The sequence below is a fragment of the Ylistrum balloti genome, unplaced genomic scaffold (genome assembly GCF_031769215.1).
Source record: "Ylistrum balloti isolate Yb309-2 unplaced genomic scaffold, AGI_CSIRO_Ybal_v1 Utg369772, whole genome shotgun sequence".
In the NCBI taxonomy this organism is placed as follows: Eukaryota; Metazoa; Mollusca; class Bivalvia; order Pectinida; family Pectinidae; genus Ylistrum; species Ylistrum balloti.
In genome coordinates, this window is record NW_026781965.1 from 2,349,561 (window position 1) to 2,370,485 (window position 20,925).

Below are 20,925 nucleotides of genomic sequence, written 5' to 3' on the forward strand. Positions count from 1 at the left end.
ATTTGCCGCGAAACATTTTATCTACGGTTTAAGTTTACCAACATACAACGTTTTGGCATTATATGGCATCTCCGCACATAGTTGCATTCAAGTGGGACTTTATATACAGATGATATGTTTAATGTCTTTTATTCCAGGTCTATATTGGTGTAGTCTGCAACCTGATCGTGTTTCCAGTTAATTTCCTGCTCGTGTACCTATTCCGACGTTCAAGGCCACGGAGCAAAAGGCCGTCAAGAGTAGAAGAAGCCATCAAAAATAGTTCGCAAACAACAGCATCAATGACAGATGTCAACCCCAGATTAAAGAGTGCCGCCAACACCTCGGGAGTAAGCTCATCCATGCTGATAGAGAGTGGGAAACGCCCAGATACGTCCATGACACGTGCTTATACGTCTTTATCTGTCGCTGATGTATCAAATAAAGGCAAGAAAAAGAAGAAAAAGATGGAGTTTCCTTGGTTCTTTACAATCATTGCTTGGATTATTTTATGGTTAACTGTCCTGGTTTCTGCCGCATTCGTCACTTTCTATGGTGTAATGTTCCAAGACGTTAAATGCAAGCAATGGATTACGTCCATGTTGATATCTTTCTTCGCCTCAGTTTTCATCACACAGCCTATCAAGGTAAGCCTAATTGGCACGCCAAACATGAAAAATAATCTTTTTCTTAGTCAAACCTCTTGGTCCCGGTCGGTCAAAGATAAGCAAGTGATTGGTGAAAAAAATCAAATTGTTGCTTACGCATCTATAAGGGCGTTAATATAAAAAAACAACACTCAAAACATAGCAATCTTGCCTCTCTTGACAAATCTACAGCTTTTAAATGTTAAGGAATGTTTGAAAATTTTTACATACAACTGATTATCTCCAACCAGCATTTGACCAACCAAGCCAGAGTACTTGTATAAATATAATTCCCTACCTGGAAGCATCTTAACTATAGGTATTTAAGTTTTGTTCACCTTGTTTCATGTGTCGAAATAACTTTATGATTTATATATCATTAAAACATTATCTATGTCATTTTATAATTTATCTTTATACATTATTTTCTATATACACTAAGTAGGCTATTGGATTACCCTAACTCATTCCTGTTTGTAATATTCATCACATTGTATGCAATTTTACAGGTGTTTGCTGTTGCTATACTCTTCTCACTCATCATCAAGAACCCCGGTGGAGACGAGGAGGAAGATGCTGAAGACGAAGAAAAACCGAAGAACCTTGCTAATGACGAAGAATATTTACACATGGACGATTTTGGTAAATTTTTCAGTGCTTAATATCTTACCGTAATATCTATGAGAGATGAGATTTGCACAAATTTCATCACACAAGCGTCATTAAACAGGATTTTTATCTTATATATAGATAATCCACTTGACTGTTAAATAAACTAGCAATACATAACGAAGTTTCAACAAAACCCCGGTTATTTTGGTACATATGTATGTACTATGTTCGCTTGGAACTCCACGTGCATGTGTTGGCGGGCGGGCGGTCAGTAGTAACCAAACGATTGTATACAATATGTTTTTTTTATCCCTCAACAACTGTAGTTTCAATTTATAACATAGCATAACACCATAAATGTCTTGGCCTGACTTGATATTGATAATTAGTAGAGGTTAAGTAACACTTCCATGTCGTTCATTCCTTTTTTGTTACAGGTACGGGAGTCACAAAACCGAAAAAGGCGTCATACGTACCTGCTGATAATCAACTTCTTGACAAGGCACGGGAAGTGCGCTTGAAAGAAATCAAGATGTGGGCGGTGATAAGGGAAATAATTTTTTATTCCTTTTTTGTTTGGATACTCATGGTTATTAGCTACCAAAACCGAAATACCGACTCGTACCTTTACAAGTTCAGCATGGAACAAGTCTTCATCATCACGAATGACACCAATCATAAGTTCGAAAAGGTACAAATTTTGAATTAAGATACGTAATTACTTTTCCATGCATTATGTCGAGACTATGTTTTATGGTTCCTGACTTTGTATTTTGTTTATGTTCCCTGTGTTTTATTTTCGCTGAAGTTTGTGTTACTCCCATTAAATGCATAGGTTATTCATTAAGAAGTCAGACATAAAAAGCGGTCACTTTACTTGGATTGACAACATCAAATGTTAGATATACATAATGAAGTTGATTTACAGATTATCTGCATACAAAGATGTAAAATGGTATAGTATTCATTTTAATTAAGATTAGCTTCCGTTTCGTCTCTGTGTTTTAGATTACAAATGTGCAGAACTTTTGGACATGGGCAAAGACTGGAATGGCTACTGGAATACGAGCTAACAAATGGTACAACGATGATCATCCTCTATTTCTAAGAGGATATATTAACGACAAAGTGTCCCGATTAATGGGCTACGCTACTATGAGACAGTTGCGCACCAAAAAAGGTATATCATGTACACCTGCATTTTAATATATTTATTATCATAAATATATGCTAGTTCATATCACTTGACTGGAGTGGTTGATGTTTGATAATGAAATCGTAAATGCAAAGCATATAATACACGACTAAGAGTCGATGCTGAATCGTATAATGAAGTCAGCCTCAGTAAATACTGGAAATTTTCTAGTTCTTAAAATATGTCCAGTATGATCATTAGTGTTAACACCAAACGGTTTCGGTTTCTTTCTTCCTGTTTTAATGTATACTACCTTACCTAAAGGCAGATTCTATTGGAACTTTCATTAATATTTTGATTCGTAATTATCTTAAAATGCATCTGACATACGATGTTTATAAAAGTTCCATTCTCTCACAGCACATGTTTTCAATTGTTACCTCGTGTCTTCTTTTTAGATACGTGTCGTATTGCCGACGACATAGCCAAAGTGATACCGGAATGCAATGGTGAATATACTATCATGGAACAAGATGAGGAAGAGTACCAAGTTGGCTGGAGGAAGATGTATGGCAACTCATCTGACGAAACAAGAGAAGAATACAGGTATACTTCAGCTGCGGAACTCGATGGTTTTCCATATTGGGGTCAGATGGCTATGTACGCTGGAGGTGGTTACCTGGTCAGGCTTAAGGGATCGTCACATTCAATCTCCAAGAAAATGGCACAATTAGAAAGCGAGGGATGGATCGACAAGTATACCAGGGCAATTTTTGTCGAATTTACAGTCTACAACCCTGGTGTGAATCTATTTTCTATATCAACATTACTTGCAGAATTCCGACCAAGTAATGGAATTTTTCCATCGTACCGATTCGAACCTGCCACACTCCTCCCTTACATGAACTCAGTTATGTTGTTCCAGCTTGCTTGTGAAGTCATATATCTCCTTTTCACTCTTTACTTTGTCATTCGTGAAACACGAGGTATCATACGAGAGAAAGCAAAATATTTCAAACAGTTTTGGAATTTGATAGAATTTGGAATTTGCGGGATGTCTGTCACCGCAGTTGTTTTGTACTTCTATCGCCTGATCATCACAAATAAGCTTACTGAACGATTTAAAGAAACCCATGGAAATGAGTACATGAAGTTCCAGTATGTAGGATATTGGAGTGAAATATTCAGCTATATCATAGGATGGCTGGTATTCTTTGGTACACTCAAGTTTTTGAAGTTATTGCGATTCAACAAGAAGATGTCTTTGCTGGCTTCCACCTTGAAAAATTCATGCAAAGATCTAATGCATTTTAGCATTATTTTTAACATTGTGTTCCTGGCATTTATTCAATTCTTCTATCTGATCTATGTGGCACATATCAGATCGTTCAGCACGTTCATCACAGCTTTGGAGTCCGGAATTGTCATGATGATGGGGAAATTTGAAATCTACAGCATGTTAAGAGTTAATCCTGTAATCACTCAGATCTCTCTGTTTCTGTATGTTGTGGCGATAACATTTATTGTTGTCAATATGTTCTTGTCAATCCTCAACGAGACATTCAGTGCTGTGCGTTCCGACATCGACAAGCAGAACAATGATTACGAAATTGTTCAGTTCATGCTCGAGCGGTTCAAGTTATGGACTGGGATCGGTACGGTTGACAAAAATACATTAAAGCCAGACGACGTCAGGAAAATCAAAGAGGAAAGCATGGCAGGCAAGATCGATGAATTCCCAGACCGTATCGACAGGCTCCTCAACTCGATTTCCAACGTGTACATGGAAAAGGACCGGATCGACTCAATATTTGAAATGAATGCAAGAGGTGGAAAGAGCTTGGGTCTTACAAAAGGAGCTCTAGCGAGAAGTTCCTATGCAAACAGGACACCGACTGGGATGACCACAGTCCATACTAACTGATAAAATGCAAAGAAGATGGAAACATAATTAGATACGTTGTACATACTCGTTTGAAGTAGTATATTTTAGAAATGTGAGTAGATAAAACTATTAACTGACAACGTTTAACCTTTCAAACTGCTTTTTTTCGATCGTGTTGCGGTAACCTTATTATTGATGTGAATTTTCGTAGCAATTCGAGTCCTAATATCTGATTATACGCTAGGAAATAAAACCACTATTAATAGCTGTGTTTCCCCATGGATGATTTCTTTCATATAACTTGTTATTTATGCATCTTTCTTGTAATCTAAGCAGTCTTTAGTTCTGGCACCTTGATCTATTGATTTTGAATATCCCCATTACTTGCAAATACGTCACTATATACCAATCCAGTCCGTTCACGTGGTTCCTAATATGGAACTATTATAGAATGAGTATGACTCATGTAAGCAGGGCTAGTGTGGTATTTGTTCCGTGAGGCATTCGTCATTTTTTATTAGACAGGATGGCGCGATATCAACTCAAACTCACAACATTACAGGAGTACATGATCGCAACTTAATCTCACGACATTACAGGATCACATAATCGCAACTTAATCTCAAGACATTATAGGATAACAATGCAGAATAATCACATTTCAAAAAAAAAAATCTAATGATCACAGTACTTTATAATGACATGAGGACCAAATTACACAAATACCAGACATTTTAAGATCACTTGATTGCAATAAACATTAACTACATTACAAGATCACAGCTCACCAATAACCAAACATCATTACGGGAAGGAATATTGCTGGAGGTTAACACTATTATGTTACAATTAAACATTACACGTGGTAACAACACTGGCATTGTGATTTAAATCATCAACACCACAAAAGAACAAAAAACAACAGATGGATTTCAAAATTGTACAAAATATCGTTAAAACATATTATTACTACTTTGAACATGCTTTATTGTATTTAATCAAAATTCCGTCCAATTATTACACGTAAAACTGCTGACAGTTCTATTGTAAACTTGGTCAAAATTTCTGATGCTCTCTATGAACTGCTGATGAAAAAGACACGTTATATGTACTTGTAGAATTTTAACGAAAGTTAAACGTATTTTTACATTTAAATTAAATAATTACAATACTGTGATAATTTACACACAAAGTTAATTTTGAGGCGATGTCATATATCAGAACGATGCAGCATTCCTATTTTACATGTGCTTATCTAGTATTATAAAACATTATTATCTACATTGGAATGACTAGGTACATGCATGTACAAGTTATTCAAAAGAAATATATGAAAAGTAAAACGTTTCATTACACGACCTCGAGTTAGATATACAAATTAGAACGATTTTACAAATGAATACATTGAATAAAATTGGTTCAACAAGGGATGCCTGGCTACTTACACAATGTATAATGAAACTATTACATTTAGAAAAAAGAATAAGGATTATACAGAAAGAGGACTTTTTATATACAAAATTCAACTGTTTTACTCCGAAAGAGATAGTCTATAAAACCAATATTTATATATCCAGAGCGAAATGTCCAGATCTTAGCGAAGTAAAGCAAGCTTTGTATTAATATTCGGTTGTTTATATTGTATTCCGTCTACAATTTAATGTCAGATCACTGGAATGGGATAGGGGTTATATATCATGTAATACAACGGTATCTAACTATAGTTGTAGCAAATACTGATGTATTCAAGTCATATATTGTAAAACGTTAATTATTGTGACCAGTTATTGATTCATTGTTCATGTTTTAATATTTTATGAATTTGATTGGAAATAAAGTGATTGGTTATGCCGTGTTCGGTTTAGTGTTGTACTTTTGCAGTAAACACTGAAAGGGGCCAACGTTTCTCTTTTAGCAATTTTAAGGTTGTTGATCACAAAGGAGATGCATAAAGTAATTTTAACAATGTGTTTTGGTTTCGTCCTGAATCTAGACTACATAATACAAGATAGTATTAAATACCGGATTTCTAGATAAAGGAATTATATATACCTAAACGTCAACAAACAGTTACACACCAAATGACTATATCCAATAACGTTTTTATCACAAAAAGACAATCTGTCCAACAACGTCTCATCACAAAAAGACAAAATATCCAACAACGTCTCATCACAAACAGACAAAATATCCACCAACGTCTCATCACAAACAGACAAAATATCCACCAACGTCTCATCACAAAAAGACAAAATATCCAACAACGTCTCATCACAAAAAGACAAAATATCCAACAAAGTCTCATCACAAACAGACAAAATATCCAACAACGTCTCATCACAAACAGACAAAATATCCACCAACGTCTCATCACAAACAGACAAAATATCCAACAACGTTTTATCACAAACAGACAAAATATCCAACAACGTCTCATCACAAAAACACAAAATATCCAACAACGTTTTATCACAAACAGACAAAATATCCAACAACGTTTTATCACAAACAGACAAAATATCCAACAACGTCTCATCACAAAAACACAAAATATCCAACAACGTTTTATCACAAACAGACAAAATATCCAACAACGTCTCATCACAAACAGACAAAATATCCAACAACGTCTCATCACAAAAACACAAAATATCCAACAACGTTTTATCACAAACAGACAAAATATCCAACAACGTTTTATCACAAACAGACAAAATATCCAACAACGTCTCATCACAAACAGACAAAATATCCAACAACGTCTCATCATAACAGACAAAATATCCAACAACGTTTTATCACAAACAGACAAAATATCCAACAACGTTTTATCACAAACAGACAAAATATCCAACAACGTCTCATCACAAACAGACAAAATATCCAACAACGTCTCATCACAAACAGAAAAAATATCCAACAACGTCTCATCACAAAAACACAAAATATCAGACAACGTCTCATCACAAACCGACAAAATATCCAACAACGTCTCATCACAAACAGACAAAATATCCAACAACGTCTCATCACAAACAGACAAAATATCCAACAACGTCTCATCACAAACAGACAAAATATCCAACAACGTTTTATCACAAACAGACAAAATATCCAACAACGTCTCATCACAAACAGACAAAATATCCAACAACGTCTCATCATAACAGACAAAATATCCAACAACGTTTTATCACAAACAGACAAAATATCCAACAACGTTTTATCACAAACAGACAAAATATCCAACAACGTCTCATCACAAACAGACAAAATATCCAACAACGTCTCATCATAACAGACAAAATATCCAACAACGTTTTATCACAAACAGACAAAATATCCAACAACGTCTCATCATAACAGACAAAATATCCAACAACGTCTCATCACTAACAGACAAAATATCCAACAACGTTTTATCACAAACAGACAAAATATCCAACAACGTCTCATCACAAACAGTCAAAATATCCAACAATGTCTCAACACATAAGTAGATTACATACTATAGCGCCTAGCACATGACAATCAATACCACGGCGTCTTCACACAATAAGACGACGCATTTCTCAACGTCTACACATTGGGAAACACACATTATACCGCATCATCAATAACTAATCAGGATAGATCCCAATGTCTGTTCTCAACAAACCATAGCGTCTGCACACTGAGAAAGAATGTACGACAAATGAAATACGAAGACGAATTATACCTTTGTGTCTACAGACAAGGAAATATTCGAAATAGCGTTAAATATAAATTAATTTGTAAATATTATCTAGCACAACTTTCTAGTTTCTCCTAAAGGAGGATTAGTGTTTGATGGTCTAGATCTTCACTGATGTGTGATTATATGCCCACAGGTTTCATAGAAAAGCATTCCCGTATTTTTTCACAAGTTAACTATCAAAACAAAAAGGTTCTCATCCCTGTATTTTATCCAAGAAGGATGTGCTCTTTATACACGTACAAATAGTATGTAAATTGTTTGGTCCTGGTGTTGAATAAACAAAAATAAGACTCCAGACAATAAGAAAATCAAATTTAATACAGAGCATATTACATCAATAGTTACCGAGGTCAAATCAGGCATTACAACCCGTTTTCAACGTTTCGAAATATACAATATGAAAACAATTAACGTGCCTAATTATGAAGGTTACAGAAAATCTAATGTAATTGCATGCTGTCTCCATATGACCAGTTTTTGTTGAAACGTAATAAACAGCCTGCTTTATTGGAAGACTACATTATTTCACTCAACGGCCAGATCTCTTCATTCAAATGCAATCTTATTTCACTGACGTCGAGATCATTGAACGAAAGGCAATGGTGCTACACATGACAGCCAGATCTTTCATCTAAGGGGCCAATTCTTTCAAATGAAAGTCTGAAGTGTTGCAAAGAGCATCTAGTCCGTAGAACCACGTGACAATCAAAATGTTGAAAAACGGAAGAAAAACAAAAACAAAAAACACAACGTTCCGCTAAAGGAGTCTTGTGTTTTGTTTGAAAGGGATATTGACGACATTCAGGTTAATCGATTTCACTGCCTGTCAAAAATTTTAAAGTAAGTAGCTTTTTTCGTTTGAAAGAAGTTCATGCTAAATATTTTAATGGTTCTGACTTACAACATAATAGCTGGTTCAAATACAAGAATCACACGCGGAATTTTATGGACCAATTAAAAAATGATAAAATAATGTATGTATGAACTTAAAACAGGTCAATTAGAAAACTCGATGAGTGCCGAGCTACTGTATCAGATCAACAATTAACTTTTGAAATCTATTCTAGTAACTCCTATTGTTCCAACAGTCGCCATGTAGATCTTAGATGTATTTTGCTTACATGGTAACTCGAGCTCACAGCGACTAAGTGCGAACTGGTACCAAAACATTACTAGTTATCTCTCATCATTCCTTCAATCAATTTCTGTATAAAAAGATATTTTTGTGATGAGTTTTTGAAATCGTCCGTTTTTATACTTACTGAAATTACTTCAGATAATATTATGATAATAGATAGCTATTTTTTGTTATGATTCACTCTCATGATATATACAATAAAAATTTGATAGAAATTATATAAAGATATAAAGTATGAAAGAAACATATTACGATCTTTGGTTTTTTTATATATATATATATATTGACACCGATAACATTACGACAATCTTCAAACGTTAAGAGTAATAGGGAAGTCTTTACCCGTTGAACTTGAATGTCCCATATAAGATTTATATTACAACGAATACCAATTACTTCAAAGAAGTATCAACCTGAGTCTTACATACGGAAAGGAAAGTTATCGTCATTTACGCAAAAGAGAAACTGAAAGTAGCGAAGACTTATCAAAGCCAGGAGCTGCAAAATGTGGGGACCGTATGAAGGAAATAATGTCTATAAAAAAATCATTAAAAACACATAGAATTCATTCATAGTGTTTTTTCATATCAATTATAACAAAAATTACGGAAAACGTAATAGTTATTATTGACAAAGATCTTTTTCAATGATTGCAACCGCAAAATACTACTTATGAAAATATCATCATTGATGTTTTTGTTATATACTGCTGACGTTATCGATGAAAATTTCTTTTAGAAAAAATGCTGATTTTAAGCGGCATGGGAACAAAGGCAAGAAACCACAAGGGTACGGCAGGTACTAGAGTCACATAATTTAACATTCTGAAGAACAAATATAATATTGGTGCCAACTGATTAATAATGAATGTTAGGTATATAACTGAATGTTTACAAAATATTACATTACATATATCAAAAATGAAGGCATACAAATGTAAAAACATTGTCTAAAATATATATAAAGAGTAGAAACATTTACTATAAACTAAACGACTTGATCTTTGGTACATATCAATGTGTGTGTGTGTGTGTGTGTGTGTGTGTGTGTGTGTGTGTGTGTGTGTGTGCCTTACAAAAACAAACCCAATCATTTCTTTATAGATCACTAATTTAATGCTGCCTTGCAATCTGCCATTATTGTGTTGCATATTTTGTTATCAGCCATGGAATTGTGAACAAGCAGCGTGCATGATAGATTTACATTATCGATAAGAAGCTTTATGGTTTGATTTTGGTCACAACCTATTTTGAAAATCACAATAAAAGGGACATTACTCTATTTTACAGTGAGAAATTGTTTCTTTGGTTTCTGAATTCTGAACACATTGTGTAAAAGTAAGATAACGAATTAATAATTGAAGAATAATAAACTTAATCATGATATAATTTTATGAGAATTTCGGAGCACATTTCATATCGCGTTAAGAGCAAGTTACTCTGCTTTATCAGCTATAAGATGAAATACCGAACCCATTTAATGACTAAATGAAGGACTGATAGAAATAGACACACCTGATTAACAGCCAGCTGTTCGATATACGTTTCAACACTTTCTGAAAAGTCATCGTTGCGTCAAGAATTTATCATCAATTTACAAAGGGTCTTTACCAATTATTGACAAATGTATATCGAAATATATAGCTTATTCAATTTTTTTGCCATTTATGGTATTGCATATATTTAAATAGGTCAAAGTTTAAAGTTACATCTCAGCATGTTTTATACGTATTTTAGAATAAAGATTTGATTTATAATGTTTCTCATACAATAAGATACATACTAATACCAGCAATAGAACATGGTTTCAACATACAAATACAAATGTATTACATTGTTTAAAAAATAAGTATAAAATGTCAATAAATGACAGTATATAATGATGGAAATAGTATTAAGTATAACCGCTAAGTATCTATCCATAATAAATTAACTTCTGACAAACATATCTATATAACCTATTACAGTGTCTTTTCTGTTAAACGAGACCTTACTATGGTTCATTTCCGAGCAATGTTCAAGTTTACAGTGATTTATCTTAATTTTATTGTATAATAATCTGTTTTGTCAACCAATACCTGAAGACATGGATACCGTGTCAAGACAAGAAATTCATGTAAAGTTCAGCAATGTCATAATCTGCATCGGGTTAGGATTTCCTTGTTTTGCCCAATTAGGTGAACGATACTTTTCACCCAAACCCTATTAACTTTTATCATGTTTACATAATTTTCCACATTGCATTACTGTATCATAATATAATGTTAACTAAACGCTTATGATGTACGGTTAAGTGAAGGATCATCTGTCACAGAAGGAGAACCTGCTTAGAACTTTTGATTCAAATATAATAAAGATAAATACAAAATGTACAGCTGTATATAGTACGTCTCCTCAATGTTTTTGGTCGTACGTGCCCTTGTCCTTGAATGCCTGGACGTATCCATCTTTTGGGGTAGTATCCACACGTCCATCCTTTCCCTTCCCTTTACCGCTGTCATCAAACCGTTCCTTGTGTGTCCCGGTGTATGCCGCACTGTCTGTGAAATGGCTGACGTTTCCAGTCTTTGATTCTTTCTAAATACAAAGTAAGACAGATTAATTACATAAAATATATGTTTATCAGAAACATGAGTCCGGTAAAAAAAAAAAAGAGTCTGTTATTGCGATTTTTTAGGAATCTCTTTCTTAATTCATTCGGAATATTTGGTGATTGTTCCAGATAAATATAAAGTTGAGCAGTGATTTTTTGCTTGAGATCTTGGCGCCCACCATTTTGTGATCTTTATTTGTTATTTAAAAGTTCTTATCTGTTCTTGCCTATGTTTTTGTTCTAAATCATGTGAAATGTGAAAAAAAAATCAACCGAAAAGGTTGTTGAAAACCTGTAGCGAAAAGGCTGATATCATTTCTACCATTTCTAGTTTTTTTTCACAATTTATTGGGCCTTAAAATGTACAACACACCTGCAGTGTAATAACATGTGCAGTTAAATTTGAGAATCCGTCAATGAGGGTTTATCTCCCTTGCAATAACCACAGTCAAGACTAGTATCAGGATCACAGGGGTGAATGATAAAGAGATCTTAACAAATAACATAGAGTGGGTAGGAAGAAATTATTAGATATCTGTATACTTAAGTACTGATTACTCGATATATCGGTCAGGTGATTCCGAGCGTTTAGGCTTATCGGTCTCTAGTCTCCTTTTCGACCCCTTGGATTTGATCCTTGAATTCGTCTATAACAGTGTATACTGAACAAAAAAAGAAAGGTAACACTACTTTATTCTGTGATTAATTTATTAACCCCTTCATAAATCCTTACCAATCATGTACAAATAAAGTAATTGATCAATTCTGATAAAACTGCAGTCATGGTTCATTATAAAACTTTGCGTTCAGTTGATTTTATTTGACTGTAGAGGACGTTGGGGTCAATTTCAAAGGTAACACTATTAGTAACGGGTATGGCCACCGTTTGCGAAGTAAACAGCATTGCAGCGTCGTCGCATGGAACTCGTAAACCGGCGGATAATTCGAGGAGAGATGTTGTTCCATTCAGCGATCAAGGCTTGGGCCAGCTCCTGCAAGTTTGACGGCTGATTTTGACGTTCTCTAACGCGTCGCCCAAGAACGTCCCAGACATGCTCAATCGGTGACAAATCAGGTGATTTAGATGGCCAATCTAACATCTGTGCGTTATTCTGCTGCAAGAAAGTTCTGTTGACGCAACTGGTGTGCGCTGGTGCGTTATCCTGTTGAAAAATGGCGCCAACGCCATGGCGTCTTAAGAATGGCAGAACCACTGGTCTTAAAATTTCGTCCCGATATCGAATGCCGGTTAAATTGTCATTTAACACAACAAGCCTGGTACGAGTCCCCCCACAAATACCACCCCAAACCATTACACTTCCGCCGCCAAAGCGGTCCCGTTCTGCGAAGCAGCAGTTCGCATAACGCTCCCCTCGTCGCCTCCACACTCTGCGCCTTCCGTCACCGTGTTGCAGACAAAACCTGGACTCATCTGAAAACAGAATTTTGTTCCATTGTCGTAAGGCCCAACGATGGTGAACACGGGTCCAGTTACGCCGATTATTACGGTGACGTCGCAACAAATTGGGTCCAGTGTAGGGACGCCGCGCTTTCAATTGGTAGGCCCTCAACCTGTTGCGGACTGTTTGGGGAGACACACGACGCCCAAACAATGTCCTTGTAGTCTCTACTGCGGTTACGAATCGATTGCGCAAGTGTATCAATTCTCAACAAATGTATATTACTTACATAGTGGGAATCTCAACTGTTTCTATGCGACCACGAAGTCAATCATTAAGTCACGAGTGTGTGTTTGTCTCTTGTCTCCCAACAATGTTCATGTGGTTGAAGAGTGGGGATTTCCATTGTTTCCACGAGTTGACCTCCAGGCTTAGACCCCGAGAACTAAGGATGGTCCCTTGTTTCAGACTGTAGGAGCCATGGAGGAACCTTGGATCAATTCTGGACGCATGTCTTCTATTTATATTAGAATAGTTTTACGATTGAACGTTCCATCATATTTCTACCGGGCTGTACAGACATTAGCAACGGGTGATGAAAAATAGGTTTCATTTAGGTTCCATTCCGGGTCCATTTTCAATGCGGGTCTATTTTCAACTTGACACCGGACCACGGATAAAAGACGACTTAAACACTATTACATCTTAAAGTAGTAAGCCAAAAATCATCACTGAACAAAATTGATTTATCCGTTTTGTTATTGTATGATGGAAAGCAAAACGACCTTGAACTATGTATGTAATTACCGTAACTCCTTCCATTGTCGGTGGAGCCAGGAGGGTTATTAGTTCCATTTCCCACGATGATTCCTTCGGTTCTTTTCCCAGAGATCTCATCTTTGTGGCACAACGTCTTATGAAATCTTTAATTTTCTCGTCGTTTATCAGCATGAATCTAAGCAAAAATATAACGAGAAGATCCAACACTACGAAATAAATCATGACAAAATATGTCTCTCATAATATTAGATTAGATAATAGAAGATTAATTTCTGGAAAACCAGGATCAGGTTGTATCTTTCTATTATCATTGTATTAATTTGGGAACGGGATCATTTCCTCGGTATTTTATCGTCATCACTGTATAGAGCGTAACCATGCAGCACTTGGATAAAGTCAGCAACTTCGACACATATTTAGATGAATAGATTGAGATAATTGATCAATTACCTCTGTGCAATGTGGACAGATTCTCTTAACTCTCGGGTTTATATTTCTAAATTTTATCACTCGATAATGTCTTGTGATAAGTGCAAAAAAGCACCCGAGATATCATTGATCATAACATACACGGGAAGGAAATTCCATAAGCCATTAATGTATTATTCTAGTCAGTGTTGTCGATAGCTGACACAACTATTGTCACGTTATATAGCTACTAGCAACATCTTAAATGTTAAAATCACGTTAGTTTTTTACATTACCAAAGCCAGATGTGTATTACTAGCTAATGATCTGAAATCAGCGCTGAAGTTGTCTTCAATTTAAGAGGAATTGAGAATGATAAAGATAAGCATTGAACGCCAATGATAGGATGCCTACTGAAACGAGGTAATTTCAACATGGTCAACGTGCATGATTGTATTTACCCTTATCTTTTTGGCATCCATATACCCATGAATGCCAAATGAAAGCAGTTCAATGCTTGAATTATGTTTCCTGGTTTTATGTTTAAGATTACAATGGAACTTCAACATCACTTTGTAACATCCCTATGTTAAAACTGTGACTTTTCAAAACGTTATACATCTACCAAAATTAGCCCATGTAATTCGTCTATCTATTTCCACGTAATCCCTTGAACAAGCAAACATTCAATATCAACACCATGACAAAAGTACTGAAGTATGAATGAAATGTAAAACATACGGTTTTCCTTGTTCTTTGCATGCTGGGAAAGCAACTGTGTCGGTATATAGACAAAGCTCCTTCGGCCAGCATTTCTTGGTCAGCTTCCCGAGGGCTTTGGAGTTGATTTGGTCTGGACTGGCTGACTTACTGGATATTTTCATGTAACTTCTGAAAATTTCTCTGACTTTTTTAATCTCAGCTTTACTCAGTTCAACATCGCTGGAAGACATTGTCGTATTGATGTTGTTAAGTCCCGTACCAGAGTTCGACTGTAAGACAACATGGACAGCATTACGTTTTATATAGACTTGGGCTATAAATCTTTAATAAGCAAATGGACACAAGTTATTTTAGTTAACATATGTTAGTTAATTCATTGAAAGAGTTGATGACAATATTCATATCCTGAATCACTGAAAAGTAATGATAGCATTCAACATCTGCTTACTAAATCTGTTATTGATAAGAACTAGCAGCAGAAGTACAGCTATCTAGTTGTGAACCATACTGGGGCGTATTTCGTCAAAAAAACGTCAAAGACAAGAAGAAATAGTATAACTTGCTTATTTTGCAAACTGGCATCAATTCAAAATAAATTTAACCGACATATATTTTCGTTATTCATATCCGTAAATGCAATATGTGCTATGCAATCTTATGGCAAAAACGTTGTATTGTATACTGAAAATGCATGTTTTGAAAAAGTATTTGGTTGGGTGGTAAGATCTTCCGACAGACGATACACATGGTAACAATCTGTGTCCTCTTTAATAAACTATTTTGGGTTGTTTTTGTTTTTATACGAGGGAGTTTTTTTTCTCTGTTAATGCCTAGTATACAGCATGGCCACGTGTTGCTTTTATAGCAGCCCTCAGAACACCGTATATCATCGATTTGTATTTCAAGGCGATCCGCATTGTTTACCTTTTTTGTTTCAATATCCACAAAAAGTCTTTCTCAATTGATAATTAACTACTGAATATTACCCTGTAACTACTGAATGTTACCCTGTAACCACTGAATGTTACCCTGTAACCACTGAATGTTACCCTGTAACCACTGAATGTTACCCTGTAACCACTGAATATTACCCTGTAACCATGGAATATTAACCACTGAATATTACCCTGTAACCATGGAATATTACCCTGTAACCACTGAATGTTACCCTCTAACCCCTGAATATTAACCACTGAATATTACCCTGTAACCATGGAATGTTACCCTGTCACCACTGAATGTTACCCTGTAACCACTGAATGTTACCCTGTAACTACTGAATGTTACCCTGTAACCACTGAATGTTACCCTGTAACTACTGAATATTACCCTGTAACCACTGAATGTTACCCTGAGTGTTACCCTGTAACTACTGAATGTTACTTTGTAACTACTGAATGTTACCCTGTAACCACTGAATGTTACCCTGTAACTACTGAATGTTACCCTGTAACCACTGAATGTTACCCTGTAACTACTGAATGTTACCCTGTAACCACTGAATGTTACCCTGTAACTACTGAATATTACCCTGTAACCACTGAATGTTACCCTGAATGTTACCCTGTAACTACTGAATGTTACTTTGTAACCACTGAATGTTACCCTGTAACCACTGAATGTTACCCTGTAACCACTGAATATTACCCTGTAACCATGGAATATTAACCACTGAATATTACCCTGTAACCATGGAATATTACCCTGTAACCACTGAATGTTACCCTCTAACCCCTGAATATTAACCACTGAATATTACCCTACAACCATGGAATGTTACCCTGTCACCACTGAATGTTACCCTGTAACCATGGAATATTACCCTGTAACCATGGCATATTAACCACTGAATATTACCCTGTAACCATGGAATATTACCCTGTAACCACTGAATGTTACCCTCTAACCGATGAATATTAACCACTGAATATTACCCTGTAAATATTACCCTGTAACCATGGAATATTACCCTGTAACCATGGAATGTTACCCTGTAACAACAGAATGTTTCCCTGTAACCACTGAATGTTACCCTGTAACCACTGAATGTTACCATGTAACTACTGAAGTTACCCTGTCACTACTGAATGTTACCCTGTTACCACTGAATGTTACCCTGTAACTACTGATGTTACCCTGTTACCACTGAATGTTACCCTGTCACTACTGAATGTTACCCTGTTACCACTGAATTTAACCTGTAACTACTGAATGTTACTCTGTAACTACTGATTGTTACCCTGTAACCACTGAATGTTACCCTGTAACCGCTTAATGTTACCCTGTAACCACTAAATGATACCTTGTTAACACTAAATGTTTACCCTGTAATCACTAAATGTTACCCTGTAACCACTGATTGTTACCCTGTCACTACTGAATATTACCCTGTAACCACTGAATGTTACCATGTCACTACTGAATGTTACCCTGTAACCACTAAATGTTACCCTATAACCTCTGACTGATACTCTGTAACCACTGAATGTTACCCTGTTAATATGGAATGTTACCGTGTAACCACTAAATGTTACCCTGTAACCACTGAATGTTACCCTGTAACCGCTTAATGTTACCCTTTTAACACTAAATGTTTCCCTGTGACCACTAAATGTTACCCTGTAACTACTGAATGTTACCCTGTAACCACTGATTGTTACCCTGTCACTACTGAATGTTTTCCTGTAACCACTGAATGTTACTCTGTAACTATTGAATTTTACCCTTAACTATTGAATGTTACCCTGTAACTACTAAATGTTACCCTGTCACTACTGAATGTTACCCTGTAACCACTGAATGTTACCCTGTTATCACGGAATGTTACCCTGTAACCACTGAAAATACCCTGTCACTACTTACTGTTACCCTATAACCACTGAATGTTACCCTGTAACTACTGAATGTTACCCTGTGACCACTGAATGTTACCCTGTAACTACTGAATGTTACCCTGTGACCACGGAATGTTATACAGTAACTGGTTGATAATAAATAATGTGATGATTCATAGAGTATTGTGTTTACTGTAGTGCATTATGTGTATACGAAGGGAAATTATAAAACGTTTTTTATACAAAATTCTGAATGCCGTATATCGGTATGTGCTTCCTCATGTTACACATCACATAGCTTGTTTATACACATATTCTGAGCTATGGCCAATTCAAATTAGCACTGCTCAGGTCACATCACTGTGTGAGGGTATACTCGGAGTATGTAAACGTCCGTCCTTTGATTAGTGTGGTAAATATAAACATGTGTATCTGTTGGATGAGAAAAGCAACAGGAGTGCTTGACTAAAACCTGTAAATATAATTTTAGAATTCCGAGTGAGCCGCTGTGATAAGGAAGATGGGAGGTGAAGGTCTACATCGCTATGGTATCGATCCGGTGCGAGTTCTAAATAGGGCTCTGACTGTTTTCTGAGGCTGAATGGCAACAGTGTCGAGGCTCATGTATTTATACTAGCAGTGTTGGCAAATATTATTTACACTATATAGGTTCAAATACTATTTTCAAGGATTTTGCAATGAGGTAATTTGAAATACCGGATATATTTTGTCAAATGTTTACATCTAGCTTGTATGAAGTAGGCACCACAGCTTCCCTGTCACCATTTCGTCTCTTACTAACGTATGCTAAATATCAGTACAATACAGCAGTTACCGTTTCGACATATAATTGATAATTGAAAAGTTTGAGTTTAAACATGAAAACTTGATTAATTACCTACCTTGCAACCTGAACAATAACAACAACTTGACGATCTGCTTATGATCCGTTCCTCTGCGTTTGTAAGAAAAGCTATATTTAGCTACAGCAGGCGGTCATGTGACATCCAGCATCCGTTCAGATTCATTATGCTTCAAAATGATATGTGATGTGGTGTACTATATATAAAGCACACAATACAGAACTTTATATTGAATGTGTCTGACTTCTCGTCTTGTGGTTTATCACCGTGCAGGTTAATATTATAAGCATTTAATTATTATTATTTTTTTTTATTGTAATTGTAATATAATATAATTGGAATATTGGTATACCAATTCGTCTCTGAAGTTCAACTTGCTAAACAGAGGAGTCACCTGACAATTAACTTGCCTTTGTATATATAGTTTCGTGGAAAGCGTTCTTAGGAGTAAGGATAATACACAAAAATATTATTCGGAAAACATCATGATATGTTCCGTATAAAAACAACACAGATATATTCTGGATTAGCATAGCGCAAACATGAAAATATTCGTTCAAAGAACGAAATCTGTCCCCAGGATTTTAAATTTTGATTATAGTTAAAGTTTACCACATCCAGAGAACATTTTTATTTCTTTGATAAAAAAATAACGTTTGTGGAATAAAAGGATCTCTTTCACTCTTGTCTTTCAAAACCGACCAAACAAAGAAAGCCGTTCTCAAAGTAGAGACAAAATCAGCGAAGGTCTTTGCGCTTCTAAGGCCTGCACATTTACAATGCACGTAGCAATTTGCTGTCAGCCTGTCGTTGCTGAGGGATACGGTCGTTTGTCGCTGTTGACCTATTGGAAGGTCGCGTCTATCATTGCTAATTGAACTATGGCTACTGTTATTGTTGAATGCTCTCCCTTGGGTAAATAGTTTTGCTTTCAGAAATGAAGCCGGTTTAACCCAAAAGCTGGATCATTTCTTACATCAGATGAAACAATGAGACTAAAAAATATCAAAGGAAATATATTGGTGTTGACTACTGCTTCACATCATCATTAATTTCTGATTGTTTATCATGATAAAATTTAGATGGCAATTCTCAATGAAAGAATGAGAGCTTATCACCGATACAGTAGCCTGAATGTATGTTTTAATCGGAATTATCTATAATCTAAGCAAGGAGACGACAGATGATGAGAGACATATCGGTTTAGGAGGCTCTGTTCCCTAGTTGGTAGCTAGAACGAGGCTTCGCTGTGTCCCAACACCTAATCTGGAAACCATGAATATTTCTGTCGGTCATGACAAAAACTTGAACACATTTTCTCTTACAAATGACATCATTTCAAGATAATAATCCGAAAACTGTGTACTTAGTGAATGTCGACAAGAATCCTTTCGTAGTTTTCTTTCTAAGGCTAAGAGGTTTATTTCTCAGAAAGGTAGCATAAAATGTTTAACTTCAAAATTTGAAAATGAGACACTTTTAAATTGGATCCGCTGCATATCTATTGTTGTGAATATGTAGTAAACCCTAATGTATACGTTTCATATTTTCTGTGTCCTAATCTGTTTAAATTTTCTCGTTAGGAATAAGATTGAGAAATCGATCCAGTATTCAAATTAGTGAGGAGACTGTAGGTGTACTATCTCATCAGTAAATAGACTGTAGGTGTACTACCTTATAAGTAAGTAGACTGTACGTGTACTACCTTATAAGTAAGTAGACTGTACTTGTACTACCTTATAAGTAAGTAGACTGTACGTGTACTACCTTATAAGTAAGTAGACTGTACGTGTACTACCTAATAGGTAAGTAGACTGTACGTGTACTACCTTATCAGTAAGTAGACTGTACGTGTACTACCTTGTAAGTAAGTAGACTGTACGTGTACTACCTTATCAGTAAGTAGACTATACGTGTACTACCTTATAAGTAAGTAGACTGTACGTGTGCTACCTTATCAGTAAGTAGACTGTACGTGTGCTACCTTATAAGTAAGTAGACTGTACGTGTGCTACCTTATAAGTAAGTAGACTGTACGTGTACTACCTTATCAGTAAGTAGACTGTACGTGTACTACCTTATCAGTAAGTAGACTGTACGTGTACTACCTTATAAGTAAGTAGACTGTACGTGTACTACCTAATAGGTAAGTAGACTGTACGTGTACTACCTTATCAGTAAGTAGACTGTACG

At 35.7% G+C, this 20,925-nt stretch overlaps 2 protein-coding genes across 2 annotated transcripts in view; one reads left to right on the forward strand and one right to left on the reverse strand.

Moving 5' to 3' along the window:
- Positions 1–4,297, forward strand: part of LOC132543982 (uncharacterized) — a 57,356-nt gene extending 53,059 nt beyond the window's left edge. The window contains exons 34-38 of the mRNA XM_060207538.1: positions 138–626; positions 1,136–1,268; positions 1,676–1,929; positions 2,247–2,418; positions 2,832–4,297. Of these exons, the coding sequence (XP_060063521.1) occupies positions 138–626; positions 1,136–1,268; positions 1,676–1,929; positions 2,247–2,418; positions 2,832–4,297 (2,514 nt within the window). The remainder of the gene's footprint in view (positions 1–137; positions 627–1,135; positions 1,269–1,675; positions 1,930–2,246; positions 2,419–2,831) is intronic.
- A 4,025-nt stretch (positions 4,298–8,322) lies between these two features.
- Positions 8,323–18,839, reverse strand: LOC132543889 (tubulin polymerization-promoting protein family member 2-like). The gene is made up of 4 exons (XM_060207427.1): positions 18,772–18,839; positions 15,054–15,304; positions 13,932–14,079; positions 8,323–11,708 (listed from the first exon to the last, which is right to left on the reverse strand). The coding sequence occupies exons 2-4, from the start codon at positions 15,263–15,265 to the stop codon at positions 11,526–11,528; spliced, it is 543 nt and encodes a 180-aa protein (XP_060063410.1). The 5' UTR covers positions 15,266–15,304; positions 18,772–18,839; the 3' UTR covers positions 8,323–11,525.
- Between the last annotated feature and the right edge of the window lie 2,086 nt (positions 18,840–20,925).